General features: G+C 32.9%; 1 protein-coding gene and 1 long non-coding RNA gene across 2 annotated transcripts in view; one reads left to right on the top strand and one right to left on the bottom strand.

Annotated features, from left to right (window-relative positions):
• The window catches only part of SGK1 (serum/glucocorticoid regulated kinase 1), a 155,233-nt gene that overhangs the window by 42,778 nt on the left and 89,320 nt on the right, over nucleotides 1-23,135 (top strand). Inside the window, exon 2 of the mRNA XM_051997793.1 lies at nucleotides 9,650-9,856. Coding sequence (XP_051853753.1) covers nucleotides 9,650-9,856 — 207 coding nt within the window. The remainder of the gene's footprint in view (nucleotides 1-9,649; nucleotides 9,857-23,135) is intronic.
• The window catches only part of LOC127562235 (uncharacterized), a 171,661-nt gene that overhangs the window by 68,991 nt on the left and 79,535 nt on the right, over nucleotides 1-23,135 (bottom strand). The gene's annotated exons all lie outside the window — the stretch shown is intronic.

The raw sequence follows: 23,135 nt of genomic DNA, 5'->3' as shown, positions 1-23,135 counted from the left end.
GGCATAAAGTGTCTGTATTCCTTAACTAAAAATAGGTCATTCCAGACTACCCTCATGTTTCATTTTTTTTCCTTCCATAAAGTTGCAGGACTAAAACATCAAGAAATTAGTTTATCTGTTTATATAGTTATCTAGATTTTAGTAGAGCTTTAGACAAAATTTTTCATCTTCTTATAGATGAGATGGAGAAATATGACTTAAAACTTGCATAATTTAATGGATTCTAAACCAAATAGATGACTAGACCTAAAGAAGTGTCATTAATTGTTCTATATCAATGGGGAGAATATTTTTTTAGCACAGTGACCCAAGAATTTGTATTTGATCCTATCTTATTTTATTGTGTTCATGAAAGAGTACAACTAGATAGCAGTTCTTCTAAAAAAAAGTATTCAGGAGGAGAATTGACAAGAAGTATTCTGTACTATAGTGAGGCAAAAAATAAAGAAAATTGATTTTTAAAAGTCATTGGATTTAGACTAAAGGTTATTACCAACTGGAGAAAACAAGTTCAATTAAATGATGACAAAATAGACAGATTGCAAGAGGTTGAGAAGAGAGGCACAGTAGAGGAAGTGAAGACAATAACTATAAACAGCTTTTTTCTCCTAAGAGTTTGGTCAACAAAAGGAGTAGAGATTTAGAACAACTTGGAGGAATAATAGAATTAAGTGAAAATAGTTTTTTTTAAGAGTGGGGAAGAGCTGGGCACATTTCTAGACATCAGGGAAGAGGGAGTAGATAGAATGAAATTGAAAATTAGGGGAGGAAAGTGTTCATTAATACAAGGTTTGGGTGGGAAATGAATGATTTTGAATGAAATTTGTTGGAAGATGGATCCAAGAATACAAAGAGAATGGAGCCTTGAGAATTCCAGTGAAACTGACAACTCTAATCAAAACAACAAACATTTATTTCAGTATCTATTATTGTATCATGTGTCAGACATTATTCTAAGAACTGAAATTGCAAGAAAGCAAAATCAAACAATCTCTGTTCTCAAGTAGCTCAGTCAACTACGAGAGATGATGTTCAAACAAATATGTGCAAACTAAGACAAATACAAATTATTTAAATTATTAAAAGGAAGGTATGGTGAGGAGGATGACCATCTATTGGTCCAAGTCTAGAATCTAGCAAGAAGAAGAAGAAGAAGAAGAAGAAGAAGAAGAAGAAGAAGAAGAAGAAGAAGAAGAAGAAGGAAGAAGAAGAAGAAGAAGAAGAAGAAGAAGAAGAAGAAGAAGAAGAAGAAGAAGAAGAAGAAGAAGAAGAAGAAGAAGAAGAAGAAGAAGAAGAAGAAGAAGAAGAAGAAGAAGAGATTTGGATTAGAGAAATTATGTCAAAGGGACTTTAGATGGTTAGCAAAAGAGAAGAGGAAGTTCATGGCAAATGGCCTTTTTTCTCAGGAAAGTACAAAGCAAAATTCTAAGAGAATAAGAGAAAAATATTGTGAAAAGCTTGAGAAAGAAGAGAAATTTGACACTGCTTCTGTTCAGAAAAATGATAGAGAGTAATTTATAGAAGAATAAAAAGATTGCCTTATTAAAGTGAGAGTCCACTTGAAATTAATATAAATTTGTAGAGGGTTCACTAGGCACAAGTAGCTGGCTTCTTATAGCAGTTTTCAGTTGAATGTGATTAGTAATGGAGGAGACAGAAAGTAAGGGTCATCTAGGATATAGTTTGGCAAGATAGAGAATAATTTAAGACTGAACTGATTAACTATAGGATAACGATTGGAAAAGTTGACTAATATAGAGTTATGAGAATCAAAGCAAATGAAATGATTTGTAAATAAAGGGTTTAGTTTTAAAGCTCTGAGTTTGTATGAATTGTCTCTGTCAGACATATTTTCTTCTATGCTACCAGAACACTTTGGCTGAATGTTACATTTAATTTGGTCAACCAGTTTAACTTTGTTGCTTACTGACCTAGCCAATTATCTGGACATCATATAACCATAGAATTCTCTGAAACAAAGTTGCAGATTGGATAGGATGCTAAGACTAGATAAATGAGCTACATGCACAGAAGCTGTGACTTGTATAGCAATGTGATGGGCATTATGAGTTAATGAATGAGTAAATAGAGAACATTGCACTGAGCTAGTTGATATTATTATTAGTTAAACCAAAGCTTCTTAAATTGTGGTTCACAATGCAATATGGGATCATGTAACTGAATGTGGGGGATCATAAAATTGTGATTTATTATCAGTAAATGTTTGATTTGCATACCTATTTTATATTCCTGTATACCTGAGGTCATGTAAAAATTTCTCAGGTGAAAAAAGGTCACAAGTGGAAAAAATTTTAAAAGCCTTGAACTAAACCACTTTAAATTAGAAGTAATACCTATTTCCTCCTTTGTTATAGGCCAAGCCACAAGTGGAAAAACCCTGGAAGTTGGGAAATTTCATTAATCAAATCTGGCAATATTCCATTCAAATGGATTGTTGGGGCTAGATATCATACTTTTGTGTATTTTTTTTGATAAAGAAATAAACAAAAATTAGAACAAACCAGACAACAAAGAAGTCAGCTTATTTTGAAGTTCAAGATATATATATATATATAGTATGTATATGTACCTATATAATATGTGTGCATATGTATGTATTTATGTTTCTAGGGAAAGAGAACAGCATGTTTTCTAGTGGAGAGCTAGAAGTTTATAGAAATAAGTAAAGTAATAGAATGCTAAGTTTGGAATTCTACTGTCAACCCAAGATTAGGTGAACTCAAATCAGTTTGAAGGAGACCCAAAGAGTAGAATGCTGGTTGTCATTGGATGTTTTATGTCAGTGTCTGGACTTTGTTGTGCAGTAATGATTAGAGTGCTGTACTTGGAATCAGGAACACCTGGCTTGGAAGATGGCTTCAGCCTTTCACTATTTTGGTGATCTAGGGAAGTCAATTACCTGGTCAGCTGTATTTTCTTCATCTGTAAAATGGGAATAATAACAGCACTTACGTTGAGAGTTGTTGAGAGGATCAAGAGAAATCTATCTAGAGTACTTTGCAGATCTTAAAGCATTATCATGATTATTATGATGATACTTCATCTTTAGATTATGATTCTTTGAATGATGGTATACTTATCAAAATGGCTGAAATAAAGCTTTCAGGTAGATGGAAAGGATTAGAAAAAGGCTCAAAGGGCTAAAAAAAAAAAAAAAAAGGACCCAAATTTAATGAGATTTATTTTAAAAGTGGAGAGGCAGTATGAGAACTAGCTTTGAAGCTAAGAAGCCATAGGTTCAAGAATTGTTTATAATAAACATGAGGGCAATTAGGTGGCATAGTGGATGGAGTATTGGGCCTGGCATCAGGAAGATGAGTCTTCCTGAGTTCAAATCTGTCCTCAAACAGATTGTGTGATCCTAGGTAAGTCATTTACACCTGTTTACTTCAGTTTTGCTAAAATGGGCTGGAGAAGGAAATGGCAAACTATTCCATTGTCTTTGCCAAGAAAACCCCACATGGAGTCACAAAGAGTCAAATGTAATTTAAAATGACTGAACAACAACAAGAACAAACAGCAGTTATGTAACCCTGAGCAAGCCACAACTTACCAATGTTCTACATAACAAATTTCAGAGGAAATGCTGGCCTAGTAAATGACATTTCCTTATCTGGGATTCCCCTACAGTGCCTAAGCCCTAAGCTAATGAAATCACAGTTGTTCCCTAATACTACAGTAAACACAGACACATACTAATCTAAAAGTAAGATGCATTGTTTCAGAAGGTCAAGAGTTTTCTATCTTAATAAAGGTCCTCAAGTGAAGGCAGACTGATTACTTATTGAAAATGTTATAAAGCAGAATTTTGTATAGGTGTTTTTGTTGGAATAAATGAAGATATATCCTACTTCTGACACTAGCCGTTATGACCCTAGTCCAATCACTTACCTTATATGTGTCTCAGTCACCTTCCAAGGAATTATTTACCAGTTGCATTCCCCCACCAAGAGAACCCCATGCTGTAATGGGTCAGAACCCTGTACTTGAAACAAGGATTCTTACAAGGTGTTAAGTCAGTGGAATTGATAAGACAATGGTTATCTAGTTTAGCATGGTGATTAATAGTTCTCTAGTTCAGTACTTAATATAGTTCTACAAGATTCACACCTATGATGATGTAATTATAATAGAGTATATAAAAACCAATAAAGACTTGATGAGAGACATTCACTTCATCTTACACCACTGTGGTGGCTGGCTTATTCTCCTGCATTTCCTCCACTGAGACGAAGGCCTGTCTGAAGGGCCTCCAGAAAGCTAGAACAAACATTATACCAGGCTGTGAAAATCATGTTGAAATAACATTCAAACTTGCACCTTGAAACCTATAAAGGTCGTTGAACTAATATTACTCATCATCCTGGCTAATTTTTTAGGACTAACTTATACTATTTTTGAGAGAATAGGTTTATTTAAACCTCAAGATAGGAACCTTTTGGAATGTGCCATATAAAGATCAGCTATAATAAGTATTTATAGGAGGCAGTCATTCAAGCAGAGGTTGAATAAGCTCTGACTAGGATAACATGGAGTTTTCCTACATGAGGTAAAAGATTAAGCTAGAAGGCATCTGAGCTTCCTTCCAACTCTGAGACTATAATTGTATGTCTCATCCTCCTATGTTTAGATCAAATAAGTTTGAAAAGTATCTTGCAAACCTTAAAGCACTATATAACAGCTACTATTATTATTGTTGTTGTTGCTATGTTTTTGTACATACCAGCACCAATCAAGAACACAAACACAGTCTTATTTATTCTCTAGAAGTAGGAAAGAGGCCAGGGCTGGCATATGCAATCACAATTTCAAAAGGAATCAGCGAGGCAGCTGATCTCATATTCCAGTTACAAGCTTGCAATATCAGGTGGTCTCCACATAGGTCTCTCTAGCTAAGTACTTTTGTATTTAAACCAAACATGGCCAATTGACATTCTAAGACTGAGAGGAAGTTTGTGTTTTCATCCCCTCCACAGTTTTAGAAGATACTGTCTACAAACCAAAGGCCAGAGAGTTGACATTGATTCACTGTCTAACAGGATTGATGAACAGCACATTATAAAGCACATCATTATGCTGAGTCAAAGTTATTGCCTCATTGAGTAAAAAGAATAAAATTAATGTTAATGTGAGGATTTGGGACAAAAGAGAGAGTATTTCAAGATGACCAAGCTCAAATAAAAGGAATGGGTAATATGACCATTGCAAAGTTAATGACTATATAACACCAGTCTTCTTTGGAGAACCAAGTTATTTTGAAATTGTGAAAATTCTTGAAACAATTCTGTTAGATAGGAAGGGAGAAGTCATTGTTGTCTTCATTTTGCAGAAGGCATAAAGTTGATTAACTCATGCTATTCAAGGTTAAATAGGAAGCTAGTGATGAATCTAGGTAGGAACACTTTTCTTTTTGTAAGTTAAACAGTTCTACATTACTTGGAATATATGAAGACTACCTCTATTTCTTAGCACACAAACTTACTGGCTAAATGTGTGATGTTTCCACAAATTTAACTGGAAAATAATAAACTGTGATACATAAGAAGTATGAGCATAGCACCTACATGAGTATTTCATAAGGAGCCTATAAGTGATTTTTTTCCCTCCCTTGACATTTCCCATTGGTGTAGGAATGATGAAGATGTTACTCGAATTTCAAGTCCAAGTTTGAAAGGCTGTTAGTTGTAAAATGTCAGGGAGGAAAAAATCAGCTTTTTTGTTCCTAGTTTGAGAATATATTCCCTCAGAGTTATTATTCACTCTGTATAATGCCATCTTGGTCAGAAAGAATGAAGAGCCCAAATGCAAGTATTTATTTAGAGTCTTCACTTACTCTAAGACAATATTTTATATATCAAGAGACAATAATTCAACAATTATGTTGCTGGACTCAGAGAAAAACAGCCCCAACTCTGTTTGCTGTTGGTGTTAGATAAGCCAACATAACCTATTTGGGTCTTAGCCTGAAAAAATGAAGAGATTGAACTAAGTGATCACTGGGTATTCAATATGAAAATTCTGTGAAAATACCTATTGCTTATATGATAGAAATCTTTATCTTAAGTAAGACCTATTCTATAATTCGTTGACTCCACCCGAATCAGTTTTCCATTCCTTCCCCCACCCTTACCCCTGCAAAGAAATTGCATTATATTATTTAGAATTTTTTAAATGACATAAGAATCTAATGAGATCCTGATTTTCTATGTGATTTTTGCTCTTACTACATCTAGTCTTGACCAGATCATTGAGTAGAGAGAATGGTATAAAAAGTAGAGTGGTGAAAGAAATCATGGAATTTTTGTGTCCCTTGGTAAGAAGTTAAGGTAGGGGGATATAACTTTTCCCTCCAATTTTTACCTAAATCATTTTGCCTATTCATACCAATCATAACTCCTAAGAAAGGTCAAATTCAACAACCTGATCACTTTATCATAAGATAAATTTGCAAAATAAAGCAGCAAATTCAGTCAGTATAAAAATAATAATAATGTTTTACTTGTCAACATAGCGAAATTTGAAATCAGGTCAAACTACAAATTCACTTGAATACAAATCTATTTAAAATCTGTTCTTAACAAGTTTAGAATCAAGCCTTCTTGGCAAAATATATGTATTGAAAGTCAGCCAGAGTAAAAAGATTAATTTCATAATATAAGGCTAGAAACTAAATAGAAACAATTACCAAACTTGAAGCCAAAACCCCACTGAATAAGAATAATGAAAAACAGATTTTCTGCCTGTAATGTAATTTAAGAAATTTTTTTTCAAGTTTGATCAAAAACATTTGCTGCTAACATCAGGAAAACTGATTGCCCACAATTCCAGCCTTTGAGCACTTAATTCAGAATGCCACTGACAAAGCATAGAAATACTAAGTATGCATAGATTTGCCTATGAGCAAATATCAATATTTAAGGCAGATACTTTAGAGTAACTTTGCTAGCAAGTCCTAGAGAATTTTCTAGAAGTTAAGTGGCTTGCCCAGGATCATACAGCTTGGGTCAGATGAGGCTATCATAAGAAAATAGATTTAAAGAGGGAAGGAAACTTGGAGGGGTCATTTAGTTCAGTCTTGGCTCCTAGCCAAGTACATGCTGATGAATGTTTAACAACTGGCAAAGATGAGGGATGCTATGAAAGGAATGTATGCAGGACACCCTCTTAAGTTTAATATGCATTATTAACATTTTGTTCATTACTTTCCTAAGTTCATACAACCCACAAAACAATAAATCAAGTCCTGATTTGTAGGATTTGCCCATTTTTAAGGTGTAAATGCTCATACTGAAAATTTAATGATTGCCTCCCAGCAACCAGTTCAAGCTGGTTCAAGTTCAAGTTCAAGCACATCCCTCTATCTACCTGTCCAAGCTAACTCTAACAGAAAAAATTAGGATGCTTTCAATTTCTCTCTGAAAAAAAGATTATAATAAGATGCAAAAGTCATGAAGAACCATGACACCCAATAAAGAAATATGAATTTCTTTCTTTCTTCAAAAATCTTGACAAAAAATTGTTGATTATCTTTTATAACTACTTCCAAGTCTAATTCTTATAACAAGGGATAAAATTAGATGAAGAAAAAAAAAAAGTTCAGCAAAAATAAAAGGTTAACTGAATCTGATAGGATCAGCAGTGTTTCATACCAGTAGCCACCCGTCCCCCATTACTCCCTTATATTATTTTATTGAAATGAATTAATCTTATTTCTTATGTATATATGAATAGTAAACTCATGATTTTTTACTTTTCATACTGAAAGTGCTGAGTGGGGATAATAAAAGACATTTCCTTTTATAGTGAGTTTGGCAAATGGAAAAATTTAGTGAAAAGTAGGGGTACAAAAACTGAAAAAGGTTGGGGAAGCCTTTTATCATGCCATGTGATCTCTCATATAAATGGGTAAATGACTGCAGGTATGTTAGTTTCCTTATCTTACCACTTACTTCCTTTGGTTATTTTAAAGAATGTGCCACAAACATTAAAATTTGTAAAGAGAAACTGTGTCTCAGTAAATGAATCATAGAACATAGCCGTGAAAACATGGGTTTGAATTATGCCTCAAATGCTAGCAGAGTAACCCTTTCTAATCACTAAATCTGTCTGATTCTCAGTTTGTCAATCTATAAAATAAGATAATACTACTTGTATTATAAGATTTGTAGGTTAAATCATATGCAGAGCTTCTTAAATATATTCCCCTCTAAATAGGGTCATCTCTTTTTTGCCCAGGAAATTTTTATGTGACCCTAGGTATATTACTATATAAAATAGATATACAAATAAACATTTGCTAATAATAAACTATCATTTCAAGACCCCCACATTCAGTTATGAAACTCTATATGAGATTATGAACCACAGTTTAAAAAGCTAGGATAATGTATGTAAAATTATTTGTAAACCTTTTGACTTTATAGCAATGTAATCTATTAAAGCACTATATAAAAGTGACTTATGGTCTATGTTATGTGCCAGGCACTGGGCTAAATATTTTACAATTATTATTTCATTTGACTCTCATTACAATCCCATTTTACACATGAGGAACCTGTAAAAGAAGGTAAATGACTTGCCCAGAGTCATACAACTAGTTTAAAGCTGGATTTCTGACTCCAATGTTCTGTCCACTTAGTGTAAATTATTTTTTGATTTTGCAAAATTACTACAGGAAATGTCAAAATCTACTTTGACTATTAATTTTGAAGCACTTCTTTTAAAAACAATATTCTATTTTTCCCACTTTGATGTAAAGATAATTTTAGCATTCATTTAAAAAAAAAATTGGACTTCCAAATTTTCTTCCTTCCTCTGTTCCCTCCCCTATTTCCTCTTCTCTTTTCCTTAAGACAGTAAGCGAGTTGATATCGGTTATATAGATGCAATTATGTAAAACATTTTTCCATATTAGTCATGTTGTAAAAGAAGAAATTGACCAAAAAAAAAAAAAACCCACAAAAACAAAAGTGAAAAAATCACATTCTTCGATATATATTCAGAATCCATCAGTCCTGAAGCATTTCTGAGACCACTTAGAATGATCCTGGGAACAATTGTGTCTTTGTACTACTAATTATCCTCAGAACTTACATTATCTCTAAAGGTAGGAAAAGGAAATGGTGATTCACTTACATGAAGAAATGTATTTGAGAGCACTTCTTAGCCCAAAGATGTTTCTATAAAAGTAACATTTGTTCCATGAAAAATGTTCTTTTCAGCGTTTTACTGATAACATTAGCTTAAAAAGTGGGGTCAATGTGTTTCTATCATATCTTGCATACAGCTTAGCCTAATGGAGTGTTAGTTTGGAATAAAAAAGTATCTGAGTTCAGATTATACTTCTAACTCTTGCATGCTGGGCAGCACTAAGCAAGTTGCTTAACTTGCCTTCTGAAAACTAGTCATAATAGAGAGAGTAGTTCTTTATTTACAGATCCTGAAAAAATCACAGATCCTTCATTTATTTTCCTGAAGCCAACCTGATTTTCTTAAGTCATTCTACAATAGTCTTAAAAAGCCTATAAACTGACTTTTCTTTTTATTTACATCATTCATCGATTCACTATCATCTCAGGATTCTTCAAGGAAAGCCAAATATATTAACACTTTGTTGTATATTTTGTAGGTACGAAGATGGATTAAAAGCCCAATGGTCAGTGTGGAAAAGAGTGCCAACCTGAAGTATACAGGACCCTCAGTGATGCACAGACATCAGGGGGAGCCTGAATTTGAGCCTTCACTGTGTCAAACATGCTTGGGTGATCATAGCTTCCGAAGAGAGATTCTCTCTCAAGAGGAGTCATGTTCCTGGGAAAGCCACCCAAGTAGTGAAGTAAGTTACCAATGTCTCCAGGACCATGCCTTTTGAAACGCTCTTAGGGCATTATTTTGTCTATTCAAAGTCATTTTCACAATAATGGTTTATTTCACATGTTTACACATTTGTAGTTCCTAGGGATGGAAAGGACAGGAGGAAAGAAGCCAGACCGTATTTGTTAGCCTTATGTCTCTCCACTAGTTCACATTTTCACCTTGATTTGATCCAAAATACAAGCACTCAACAAAATTTTCTCTATAAGGCCACGCTTTTTCTTTTGTCTTTCACTCATTTCCTTTGTATAATTTTATTTTGAAAACTTTTTTTTGTCATTCTAGTAATATTAGTCAAGTGCACATGCACCATTTAAAATCCTTGTAGCTTAGAATTTGAGAGAGTTGGACAAACTTTATCTAGCCCAAACTGACACATTTATGGTCCTTAGAGGAGAATGGATTTACTTCATCACAATTGTGTATGATTTCTAAGAAAATTGGTTTTCAAGATAATAGATACTGGAAGCACAGATAGTTACATTAAAAATAGATTCCAAGATTTCACAAGGTGATTTTTTTTTCTTTGAGCTCAATTTAACCCATATTTTTTCCTGAAGTACCTAGGAGAAATATGACTTTCCTAAATTTTCTAAAAATTATTTTAGGTTCAAATTATTTAATATTGCTACAGTAAATTGTACTTATGTATGATAATAATTTATTTTTAAAACAAATAAAATATTAAGATAAAAGGTATGGTAAAGTTGACGTAATTTCAAATGTTCTTCAGAAAAATTCCAAGTTGATATCCCACAGGGAAACAAATTGTGGTGCTTGCTAATACTTGACAATATGTTTTTTTTTTTCCAGAAAGAAAAATAAAAATAAAAAACCTAATTGTAATTGTAACTAAGGGAAGGAAAAAGAGGAAGATGAGGAAAAAATTTATTTATGTTGTCCATAACCATTGATGTCTTTTATTAATATATGTCAGCAGTATCATTAATTCATTAACACTTTCTAGAATCATTGAATTACAGAATTAAAAGAGTTATCAGAGGTCATCTATCAAATCCTCAGACATATCATGAATCCCATTTTACATCACTGATAAATGGCCTTCCTGCTTTTATTTTAAAATTTCTAGTTATTTGGGACTCACTACTCCATAAGATAAATACATTTTCATTTTTGGTGGGGGACAGAGGGATAAGGTAGTTTCAATTGTTAGAAAATACTCCTATATTTAGCCAAAATTTGAATCTTTAACTTTTACTCATTGACACTAATTCTACTGGGTGGAAATATTGGGATATGGGATATGGGAATATAAGCAAAACAAGTCTGGTTCCTCTGCTACATTTATTTGAAAATAAGCACTATGACTGATGCTAAGTGAAGTAAGCAAAACCAGGAGAACATTGTATATAATAATAGCAAGACTGTGTGATGTCCAACTATGACGGAGTTCTCAGGAATACATTGAACCAAGACAAAAGATGGGATTATGGAGACTTATTGTGGTTTGAAGCATACTATTTTTTATAATGCTTTTTATTATCAAAACATATGCATGGATAATTTGACAACATTGACCCTTTCATAGCCTTGTGTTTCAAATTTTCTACTCCTTCCCCCCATCCCCTCCCCTAGATAGCAAGCAATTCAATATATCTTAAACATATTAAAAATATATGTTAAATCCAATATGTATAAACATATTTATACAATTCTCTTCCTGCACAAGAGAAATCAGATCAAAAAAAGAAAGTAAATGAATAGGGAAAAAAATACTAGCAAACAACATTGAAAAGAGTGAAAATATTATGTTGTGATCCACATTCAGTTCCCACAGTCCTTTTTCTGGATGCACATGGCTCTCTCCATCACAAGATCATTGGAACTGGCATTAGTCATCTCATTGTTGGAAAGAGTCACATTCATCAGAATTGATCGTCATATAATATTAATGTTGCCATGTATAAAGATCTCCTGGTTCTGCTCATTTCACTTAGCATCAGATCATGTAAGTCTCTTCAGGCCTCTCTAAAATCATCTTCCTTTTCTTACTTTTTTTACATCATTTTTTACAGAACAGCAGTATCCCATAAAATAGAACTTATTCAGGCTCTTTCCAACTTATGGGCATCCACTTGGTTTCCACTTTCTTGCCACTACAAAAAGGGCTGCCACAAACATTTTGAATTCATTTTAAGATCTCTTTGGGATATAGGTCCAATAGAAACCAAACACTGCTGAGTCAAAGGATATGCACAGTTTGATAACTTTTTGAGCATAGTTCCAAATTATGAAGCAAATTATTTTAAACCTTTGTTTTTTAGTTGTTTGCTTTCTCTTTCTCATGGTTTTTCTCTTTTGTTTTGATGTGTTTTTCACAACATGACTAATGTGGAAATATTTTTTCAATGATTGTGTGTATAAACAATATCATATTGCTTGCTGTTTTGAGGAGGGGGAAAGAGAAAAATTTGGAACTTAAAATCTTACAAAGATTAATGCTGAAAACTATCTTTACATGTAAGTGGAAAAATAAAATACTATTGAGAGAATAATAGAAAAAAAAGAAAGAAAATAAGCATCATGTTCTCCACTAAATCTTTTTTCCTTCAGCTTGAACATTTCCAATCCCTTTAATTAATTGTTCTTTGGCATAGTCTTAGGTTTTCACACCTGGTAACCCTCTTCCAAAAGTATTCAGGCTTGTTATTCTTCCTATAATAAGAAACCAATATTTCAAATGTAGTCTAACTAGGAGAGAATACAGTGGCACCCCTTTTCCTTGCAGTTACTATTAAATGACCAATGCTATCTATGATCACATGGACTTTTTGAGCCACCACTACATATTGCTGATTAATAGTGAGTTTATTGTCTACTAATCCATTATACTTATTGCTCAAAATCTATTTTTCCCAATTTTTAGCATTTTTATTTAAAGTTTTGAGTTCCAAATTTTATCCCTCCTTTCTTTCCTTTCCCCCTCCTTGAGATAGTAAGCAATTAGATATGTTATATATATTCAATTATGTAAAACATTTCCATATTAATCATTTTGTATAAGACCTGAATAAAAAAAAAAAGAAAGTGAAAAATATCATCCTTCAATGTATATTCAAATAATACCAATTCTTTCTCTACAGGCAGATAGTATGCTTCATTATAAATCCTCTGGAATTGTCTTAGTTGTTCTTAGCAATACAATAATCTAAGTCATTCACAGTTCTTCATTAAACAATATTGCTGTATCTGTCACAACATTCTCCTGATTCTGCTCACTTAACTTTATATCAGTTTGTGTAAATCTTTCTACATTTTTTTGAAATCATGCTGCTTGTTATCTTTTATTTCTTTATAATCATATTCCACAGTTTGTTTACCCATTCCCCAACTGATGAGCATCCCTTTGATTTCCAATTCTTAGCTACCACAAAAAAAGCTGCTATGAAATTTTTTTGTATGAATAGCTCCTTCCTCCCTCCTTTTTTATGCTTTTGTGATAAGACCTAGCAGTGGTATTGCTAGATCAATTATTTCCACATCCTCTCTAACATTTTCCCCTTTCATTATATTAGCCAATCTGATAGATATGAGATAGTACCTCAGAATTGTTTTAATTGGTATTTTTTTAAGCAATAGTGATTTAGAGCATTCATTTTTTTCCATCCAATCTTTCTTATCTTGTATTTTGTAATAGTTGCCTCCCCAAATCCACATATATGACTTTATATTTGTTTTCATTAAATTTCATCTTATTAGCTTCATCCTGCTCTTCCTTCCAAACTGTTAATTTATTTTTTGAATCAGTTTTCTCTCTTAGCTTCATGTCCTCCAAAAATCTGATAAGCAATACACTCTATGCCTTCATCTAAATTGTTGACAATTATGTTCAACCAAAATAAAGTAGAAAATTAAACCTTAGAGCTCTTCATTAGACTAGTTAATGATTCTACAAGCATTTATTGGGGAAACAACTATGTGTTAAACACTATGTTGGGTATTTGGAACATAAAGACAAAAAAGAGATGGTCTCTATCCTAACAAAGTTTATATTCTAATAAGTGCTACAAAAAAATAATGAGAAAACACATGCAAAGTCAATACAAAAATAAGCTTTTATAGGCAGGGTCACTAGAGTTGACTCTTAAAAGAAATCTAGACATTCTAAGAGGTAGGAATGGGATTGGAGAACAACCTGTACAAAGGTATGGAGCAGAGAGGTGAATTATTGTGGAAAAGGAAGAACAAGGAGGCCTGTTTTGTGTATTCTAGAATATATAATGCATGAAGAATAGTAATAAATATAATTCTACAAAGAGTTGTTAAGTCGTTTTTCAGTCATGTCTTTTTGTGAATCTATTTGGAGTTTATTGACAAAGATACTGGAGTGGTTTGCCATTTCTTTCTCCAGTTCAGTTTATTGATGAAGAAACTAAGACAAATGAGGTTAAGTGCCTTGCCCAGTGTACCACCTCTAGGAAGCATCCAAAGGCATAGTACAGCTCAGGAAGATAAATCTTCCTGACTGCAGGCCCCAGCACACCAACACTTACTTGCCCCATAGCACAACATAAACAATGTTAAATTGTGTTAAATTTCTAAATAAATATGCCATCCATAAGGATCTATTTCTATTTGAGTTTCACACCCCTGTCCACCCAAGACTTTTTACTTCCTCGAAGAGTATGTAGTGTATTAGTCAGGTAAAATGTCAGTGTTTTCTTTTTTTATATATTTCAACATATAAACATATATTTTAACATATTTAACATGTATTGGACTACCTGCCATCTAGGGGAGGGAAAAATTTGGAACAGAAATCTTTGCAAGGGTCAATGTTAAAAAATTACCCATGAATAATGTTTTGTAAATAAAAAGCTTTAATTAAAAAAATAAAGTCCCTAATCCACAATAAAAAAGATGTCAATATTTTCAATGCACATTCATCCTATTTTTAAAAATGAGAACAATATTTGCCAACCTCTAGTTTTAAGGAAGTTGTTTCATTCAACACATTTACTTAGAGATATAATTTTGCCAATTGACTAGTTTTAGATTTTTAAATATATATAATATATATATTTCACATAGACTAGATAACTCGAACTTATTGAAGAGACTTTGAAAGTTTGGGAAAGGCTATGTCAACTATGTAACTATGTAAAAGAAGAGACAAATTTAAATTTAAGTGATTGTGGTGTGCATGGAGAGAAGTGGACAAATGAAAGATATATTATGGGAGTGGAAATGGAAATACTTGGCAACTGATTGTGAGTGATGAGGAAGAAATAAAGAGCCAAAGATAATTCCTAGATAATAAACCTGGGTGACTAGAAGAATGATGGCACCCATGACAGCAACAGAAAAGTTAAGAAGATCAGTGGGCTTAGGGGATGAAATGGTATTTTTGGAAATGGTATTGTAATTCCTGAGACATCTGGACAAAAATGTCCATTAGGCAACTACAGATGTGTAAATGGATCTCAGATGACAGAAGAAGGCTAGATATGTAGATTTAGGAGTCATCTGCAAGAAGAAGAAAGTTGAATTCATGAATTTTGATGAAATCTCAGAGTGTTGAGAGAAAATAAGAGGGCTTAGGGAATACTACAACATACCCAGAGGTATGCTGGAGCCAGCTTGTTAACATCTCTCAGGCTGATTGTTAAAATTTCCATTGAGCACTTATACCTCAGAAAATAGCAGATGCTACAAATCAGGGATTGATTTATTGTTTGTTGATTATCTAGATTTATGAAAATAATTAAGAAAATGTTAACAATGTATATAAAAGTGTATCACATATGAATGTAGATGTAGATATATATAGCCAGAAGAGAGGAGTGGAAAAAGACATGTTTTTACCCCTGTTCATCACAAACTCCAACTTGATTTATAAGATGATGCCTTTCTTTTGTAGTCATGCTCAGTTACCTTCCCTTACTCCCATCTATTCTAGGACATATATTTTTAAAATTGTGGAGTTTGCTGATGTGCAACACATCAGTCTACTTTCTAAAAAGGGTTAATCCCAGACTACTTTGGTAAGCATACAGTTCATGGGCCTTCATCTGGGACTTTTGAAAGTCTCCCTTCTCCCTATGAAGTATGTACATGCTACTGAGCATATTAAGAGGACAAAGCCTCCCCAAAGATGAATTGACTGGTTTAGATCAAGTCTTGGCACTTCCTAAAGCAGAGACTCTTAATCTGGGGTGTGTGAACTTTAAAAGATAGAGAAATAGATAGATGGATGGATGGGTACACATAAATAACTATATTTGAATATAATTGGCTTCTTTTATATGATTATAAATTTTATTTTATATATTTTAAAACATTTACTTAATGCATCTAAAAATTATTCTGAGAAGTGGTCTATAAATTTCACCAAATACAAAGCAATCCATTTCATTAAAAAAAGGGTTAAGAACCTAAGGTTTAGATTTAACACATAAGATATTAAAAAAAATATTGAAACTATATCTTAGTATTTCACTGGTTAAAAATAATTAATTAAATAGGTTGTCAATATGGCTACAGTAATAGGTTAACTGAGACTTCTGTTAAATTCCTTAATTTTTAAAGTTTGAATAAATAAACAAGTTAATTTTAGAAAAAAAAAATTTTAAGAGCTCCCATTTTAAAGAATGAGTTTCAGTGACTAGATTTGTCCCCAAGATGACTTGGTTGGCCAGCACTCTTGGAAAGACAAATTCTTGTCAAAATAAACACTTCTCTCTGCTGGCCTATAATATAAAACTTGAAGACTATTCTCATTTTTTCTCCCTTTTCCTTATTTGGAGGACTGACCAGAGGTTAGGAGAAAGGACCTTGGACTGGATAGTCCATGATGAATCTATTATATTTTTTAAATGTTTGCTATTTTCTTGGGGCAAAATGACATGAAGTGCAGTGTGCTCACCTAGAGTTTGAGCATCCTTAAAAAGAGTGGGTTTTACTAGCTCAATAAATAGCAGAAATAAGGGCAATAGTGAAATATAGGGAGATCCCCAATTAGTATGAATAACAAATCCTGTGTAGTGGTTGTATTATTTCAATTTGCCTATTTGAAGTTATAATTACATGTTAATTCATTCCAACCCACTGTAACTATGCAATGAATTTTAATACATTTCTATCTGTTTGTAAACATACTATAATAGCAAAAATAGTTAAAATGTTTTTTTTTTCTGATTCGTTTATTACAAAGTAATTGTCATAGAAAGCAAAATCTTTTTAAATTAAAAAAATTCCTCAGAATCATACCTAAAGATGTCTATACTGCTGAAAATGTCTTTATTGCCATTTAAAATATTTTAGCAACATGAAATTTCTTCTTTTTCTTTAAATCTTCATACGTGCTGACAAGTACAGAGAGCTTTATCCACACCTCTTTGAATTTTCATGCCCACATCCTCACAGAATGAACCAAGTATATTTGGTGGTATCTGTGGTTGTATTCAAAATCAGTAATGCTTTAAATGTTTTATAGTTATCCTTTAAATATTTTTCAATAGTTGAGCTAAAATGAATAATTTGAAAATGAGTCTTCAAAAATAGATTGTCACCCATGTTTTCTTATTTGACTGTCAAAGTACTGCAAATGATCGATGAGCCTCTCAGAATTGAAAGATATCAAAACTAACAAATAAACATTGATTTAAATTTTTCCTTCTGCATTACCTCCCCATAAAAGTTAGACATTATTAAAGACTTTAATTCCCACTTAACTTTTTTTTTAATTTCTTAAATAAGTTCTGGAAGGTGTCCTTTTCAAGAAGTATGTTTTACATATCCAACATATAAAGGACTGCTTGCCATCTAGGGGAGGGGGTGGAGGGAGGGAGGGAAAAAAAATTGGAACAGAAACGAGTGTCAATATAAAGTAATTATTAAATAAAAATTTAAAAAAAAAAAGAAGTATGTTTTATTGACATTAAAAATTTGTTGATCAATATTAACCTCTTCTTTGATTATTTTCTTGGAAAATCAGGATTATTTGACTTCATGTCCTCATCTGCACTGGCCACCTCTCTGGTAATTTTAATATTGTGTAATTGAAATTGAATTTTAAAGCTATCAAACCAACCAGTGCTTACAATAAAAGTTTCTTCCCTATCTATTTCATTTTTATTTTCTCTCAATGCCTTAAATAAAGTATAACCTTTTGTTAAAAAGTTACTCTGGTAAAAAAAAAAAAAAAAAGAAGAAGAAATAATTTTTTTTTTATTATAGTCTTCCATCAATACCATAACACTATAATTGGGTTTGCCATTTAACACTTATGGTAGTTTGTGATCCACAGAAATCTGAGGCAACTTTGCCTTTTCCTTTCATTTTGTATGCATGTTTTATAATATTCCATGCCACAGATTCAGGCATTTCTCATAGAATAAATAAATGCATCATATTTTAGAGTTAGTATAATCATATTCACGCCATTAAGCTGCATAAAATTTTTGTTGCAGTGTAATAGTAAAACTCTTCTTTTTTGCACTGGCACTATTTCCATCTTTATTTTCTTTCTTTTGTTCACTTTGTTAAGGGGTTCTTAAAAATATTTTTAAACAATTTTAGTGCTATGATACATACCAGCATATCATATCCACAGGCCATTTTAGGCAGGTGCTAACAGATGACATAGTGATGGATTAAAAGCCTCTCCTTGTTCATATACTTTATATTAGTTCAATTTTTATTCCCATTAAATGCAACCTAGTGTTATTTTATAATTAGCATGAAATTGAATTTCACATTTTCTTTGAATGCACATTAATCTCAACCTAGCTGTATCCTGGAAAAGCACATAAAACCTACACATGTGTGCACAAAGTAACCTTAAAGGTATCTCTTTGTAAATGTACTAATAAAAAAGGTCACGTTCCATAAGATATGCTTCCAAAAGTCTCAAATAAAAGCTTACTAATGTGTAAGTTCATCAAGTTGACTTGACAGACCTCTTAAACTTTTACCACTAGCAACCCCTTTTCACCTGAGAAATTTTTACATGATCCATGATTATATAGGTATAAAAAATAGGTATAAAACATAAAGAATTTATTTTAAAACAATTCTTTGGTATAATTTTGCCATTTATTAAAAACAAAAGCAAATTTGCATACTCAATGAGTGGGGTATGCTTGTTTATTTTTGTATAAAGAATTAAATCTTGGCTAAATATTTGATAATGCAAGATTTAGATCATTCAGAAACCTACTCTTGCCAATTTTTTTTGTGATTTCCCCTTCCCACATTCAGTTAGTGACATTATATGGGTTCATAACCCATAGCTGATGACCTCCCTTCACTTCCTTTATGTACTTCTTTTTTTCTTCATTAGAGATAATTGCAGATTTGTTCCTAGAATTTCTTTGAAAGCTTCCTATCTCTCTCAACTTTCTTTAGGAAGATATCAGACTGATTCCCCGTCTCATCTAATGTCTTTTTAACATTATGTTCAGTGATCCTTTGTTTGATAATATGATACCTTAATCACTCCCTTCTAAGCTCTTCATCTTCACTAAATAGAAATTTCTCTGTTGGTCAAAATCAGGTCTTCTTATCACTGCCTCTACCTTCTAAAATGTGAAATTAGTAGTGAGACAAAGCAAGAATGGGTCAAATGATCTGCTTTAAGGAGAGACAAACAACAGATGTCAGGATGATTGAAGTTTTCCAACTATAACAATACTCTTCTCTGACAGCTTTGTCATCTGAATTAAGAATGCATCATCTATTTTCTCCACCTGCTCTGGTGGCCTTTATGATTTACATCATATTATTGCCTATGTCCCTCTTGATCCTGGGACAAATATTCTCTACCAGGCTTCCCTGCCTCATGTTCATAAATATGGTACACCATAAAAGCCACTTTCCTGCCTATTTAAATGATATAATATGTTTTGTTTGAAAAGACTGAATACTTAATATATTGGCCTCCACAATGAAAACAAGATGCAATTTACTCAGATATTTATCCTGGTGCATTTAATATATACTATACTCAAAGGTTTGACAATCAAAATCACAAATTGTACACCTGACTTTCCAAATAGGTCTGCTTCTGGACAGATCAATAACTGCTCTTTTTCTCAGTCTTTCTACCTCCCAAAATGGAGATAATTAATGCTAGTCACCCAACTTTCTGACAAGAAATGAAGTGTAGTTTCCCAATGTGTCACAATACAATTTTTAGCAAATCCAGAACTTCTTGATCATTCTGGACTAGGAATAAGACGTCTTGAATACTAATCCCAGCTTCTCCAACAACTAGCTTTGTGATTTAGGCCAAGTGGTTTTACTTGGCTTCAATTTTTTCATCTGTTAAAAAAATTAGTTTGAATTAGATAATCTTGATAGTGTCTTTCAGTTCTAACATCATTATCTAAATTCTGTGGTTTAAAACATGAGCATAAGTCCTTTGTTTAACCTGCCAATATGAAATATAAATGATGAGATGAATAAATGAATGAATAAAAGGGATTTATTAAACATCTACCATGTTCCAAGTATTGTGCTGTTCAGAAAATACAAATATAAAAGCAAAAAAAAAAAATTCCTTCCTTAAAAAAACTTACATTTCTAATAAGGGAATTCAACAGACACAGGGGAGCGGTCGCCACATTGAGTAATTTTGGTCCAGAAAATTATAAGGGTAATAAGAGGATCCAGAGACAAACACATACACACACACACACACACACACACACACACCATAATCAGGAACAATAGCAAAATTGATAATAATTTATGATTCCAGAATTGGGGGATTGAGAAGGGAAGCAAAGAAGAGAAAGAGAGTGATTAGAAAGAAGTGAAGTGAAGCATGTGTGGAATTTTCTTGAAATACCAGAAGAAATTGCCAATGAGAAGATGAAGGTCCCAGGGTAAAATCTCCTCTAAAGTATGATCTAATATATGGACTTATGAGTGGTTGAAGAGTTGGTTGTAGGAATAATAGGTGGAGAAAAGGAAAAGATGAGAATATTTTATTTAAAAACAAGATAGTTTCAAATCAGGAATCAAAAAAGAAAAGAAAAAAACCACCACTTTTATACATAATTTTTTTCGAAGTAATAGCTAATATGCATGGATGCATACTTCCCAGTGATAAGCACTAAAAGTAAAATAACATCATGTGAGAACATTGGTAATAGTAACTAAGTACTACTATTAACAAATGTAATTTTCTTTCTAAGAGTAAGGAAAGATGACAGTGATGAAAGCAAGCAGTTTATTATTGAATGACATATACCAAAGTAACCAATAATCCAGTTTCAGACACTTATTAGCTATATAACTCTGGGTAGACCACTTAACTACCATCTGCCTCAGTTTCCAGTTTTGCAAAATAAGAATAATAATAGCACCTACTTCAAGGTAATTGAGAAGATCAAATGAGAATGTTTGTAAAGTGTTTTGCTAACTTTTACATAAATGCTCCTTGCTATTGTTGTTGTTGTTAACCCTACAAACATCTCCAGGGACTATGGAGGTTCAAAGACCAACGTGGTTTCCTCACTAACAGAAAATAATAAATGTTCATGACTACCACCATTTCCAATATATGTAAAGCACTTAGCACAGTGCCTGGCACAGAATAGATGCTTAATAAATGCTATTTCCTTTCCCTTAACCTCATTCCTATCACTTTCCAATCCAATTTTCTGGACCAAAATTACTCAATGTGGCCACCACTCCCCTATGTCTGTTGAATTCCCTTATTAGAAATGTAAGTTTTTTTTAAGGAAGGCATATTTTTTTTTACTTTTATATTTGTATTTTCTGAACTTAGCACAGTACTTGGAACATGGTAGATGTTTAACAAATCCCTTTTATTCATTCATTTATTCATCTCATCATTAGCCATAGATTATAGCATTTTAAATTTTAGAACTGGGTGGAATCTCACAGATTATTCCATCTCCCTTTTTTTTTTTAAACTAATGAGGAAATTGAGGTTATAACTTCCCAAAGTCTCAGTTATTCAACAACCAAGCCACTAACTCCCAATGGTGCGATTTGGATTTAGAGATAGGAGACCTGGTCTCTCTACTTACTATCCATGTCCTCCAACTCCACATATGATATTCCTTCCATTGCACCAAGTCAATTATGCATGAGATGGGAAAAGCAGGAAGACTGGGTGTAAGATACAAAGCATCTGTGACCCTTTGGAAAGAGCCTCCTGGCAGCCAGTTACAAGTCAGAAGCTCCAATTTGGCCACGTTGGTCTAAACCCAGACATCCTCATCAAGACTGTTCCCCAGCCCAGGCCACTTCATCATCGAACAGACAGGCAAATGGAGAGAAACATGTGGATTTGGCACCATTCTTGAATGCAACTGCCCCAAGGAGGCAATTACCATGAAACAAAGATAGATGTTTTAAAATGAACAATTCTTTCATTTGCCCTCATTAGCAAAAAAAAATAAAAAAATAAAAAAAATTGCTCAGGCTGCAATCTTAAAAAAAATAAATAAATAAATAAAAGGAAGCATTAAAGACTAAGAGTGCTGTAAACCATCCTGCCTGTAAATCACCCGTGAATTCCAAAGCCAGGGGAGGAAAGAGTCTCACAACTGATTCTCATTAGATTTGCACTTTCATATGGGATAGATTTGGCTGAGGGAGAGTTTCTTCAGACATTTTCTGTCTGTCTTTCTATTGAAGACAGCTTGGAAGGTGCTGAGTCAGCAGCCAGAGGCAGGAGCCAGAGGCAATGCATGCTATTTTGAAGACCTACTTAAGTAATAGAGTCCCTTGGATGGAGCCATCCTACATGGAGATGTTACTAACATGATTTCTGCACACAGATGAATTAACACTGACTTTGATGTGACTGCATAGAAGGTCATTGTCTCCTACCCCAGGACAAAGTTAAAAAGTGCTTTTAATATAGCAAGTCTCATGCAGCTCCAAGATGAGGATTGACCCACATCCCTTTTAGTGTGTCCTTAGAAGAGCAGTCTCTGTTATTCTACCTAAATTCAGATTTATAGCTTTATATTTCTCCTCTTCAAAATTATAGGGTTTTATTTTATTTTATTTTATTTTTTTGGCCACCTGGGAAACTTTGGTAGTAAAATGGTCAGCTGGAGAAAATCTTTTCCATCCTGGCTCCTTCCAACACTGTCTTGAGTTTTTTCTGATCTTTTCTAGGAAGATACTATAAAAATATACTTTAATCAGCCAGATGACTACATCGATTTCTGGCTTCTTTCAATTTACATCATAAATATGTGTTTTATGAAGGCTTATGAGGCTAGGTTGGAAAA

This window comes from Antechinus flavipes, chromosome 4, assembly GCF_016432865.1.
Source record: "Antechinus flavipes isolate AdamAnt ecotype Samford, QLD, Australia chromosome 4, AdamAnt_v2, whole genome shotgun sequence".
Taxonomy (NCBI): Eukaryota; Metazoa; Chordata; class Mammalia; order Dasyuromorphia; family Dasyuridae; genus Antechinus; species Antechinus flavipes.
The sequence above is the reverse complement of the archived record's forward strand: the minus strand, read 5'-3'. Positions and strand labels throughout refer to the sequence as shown.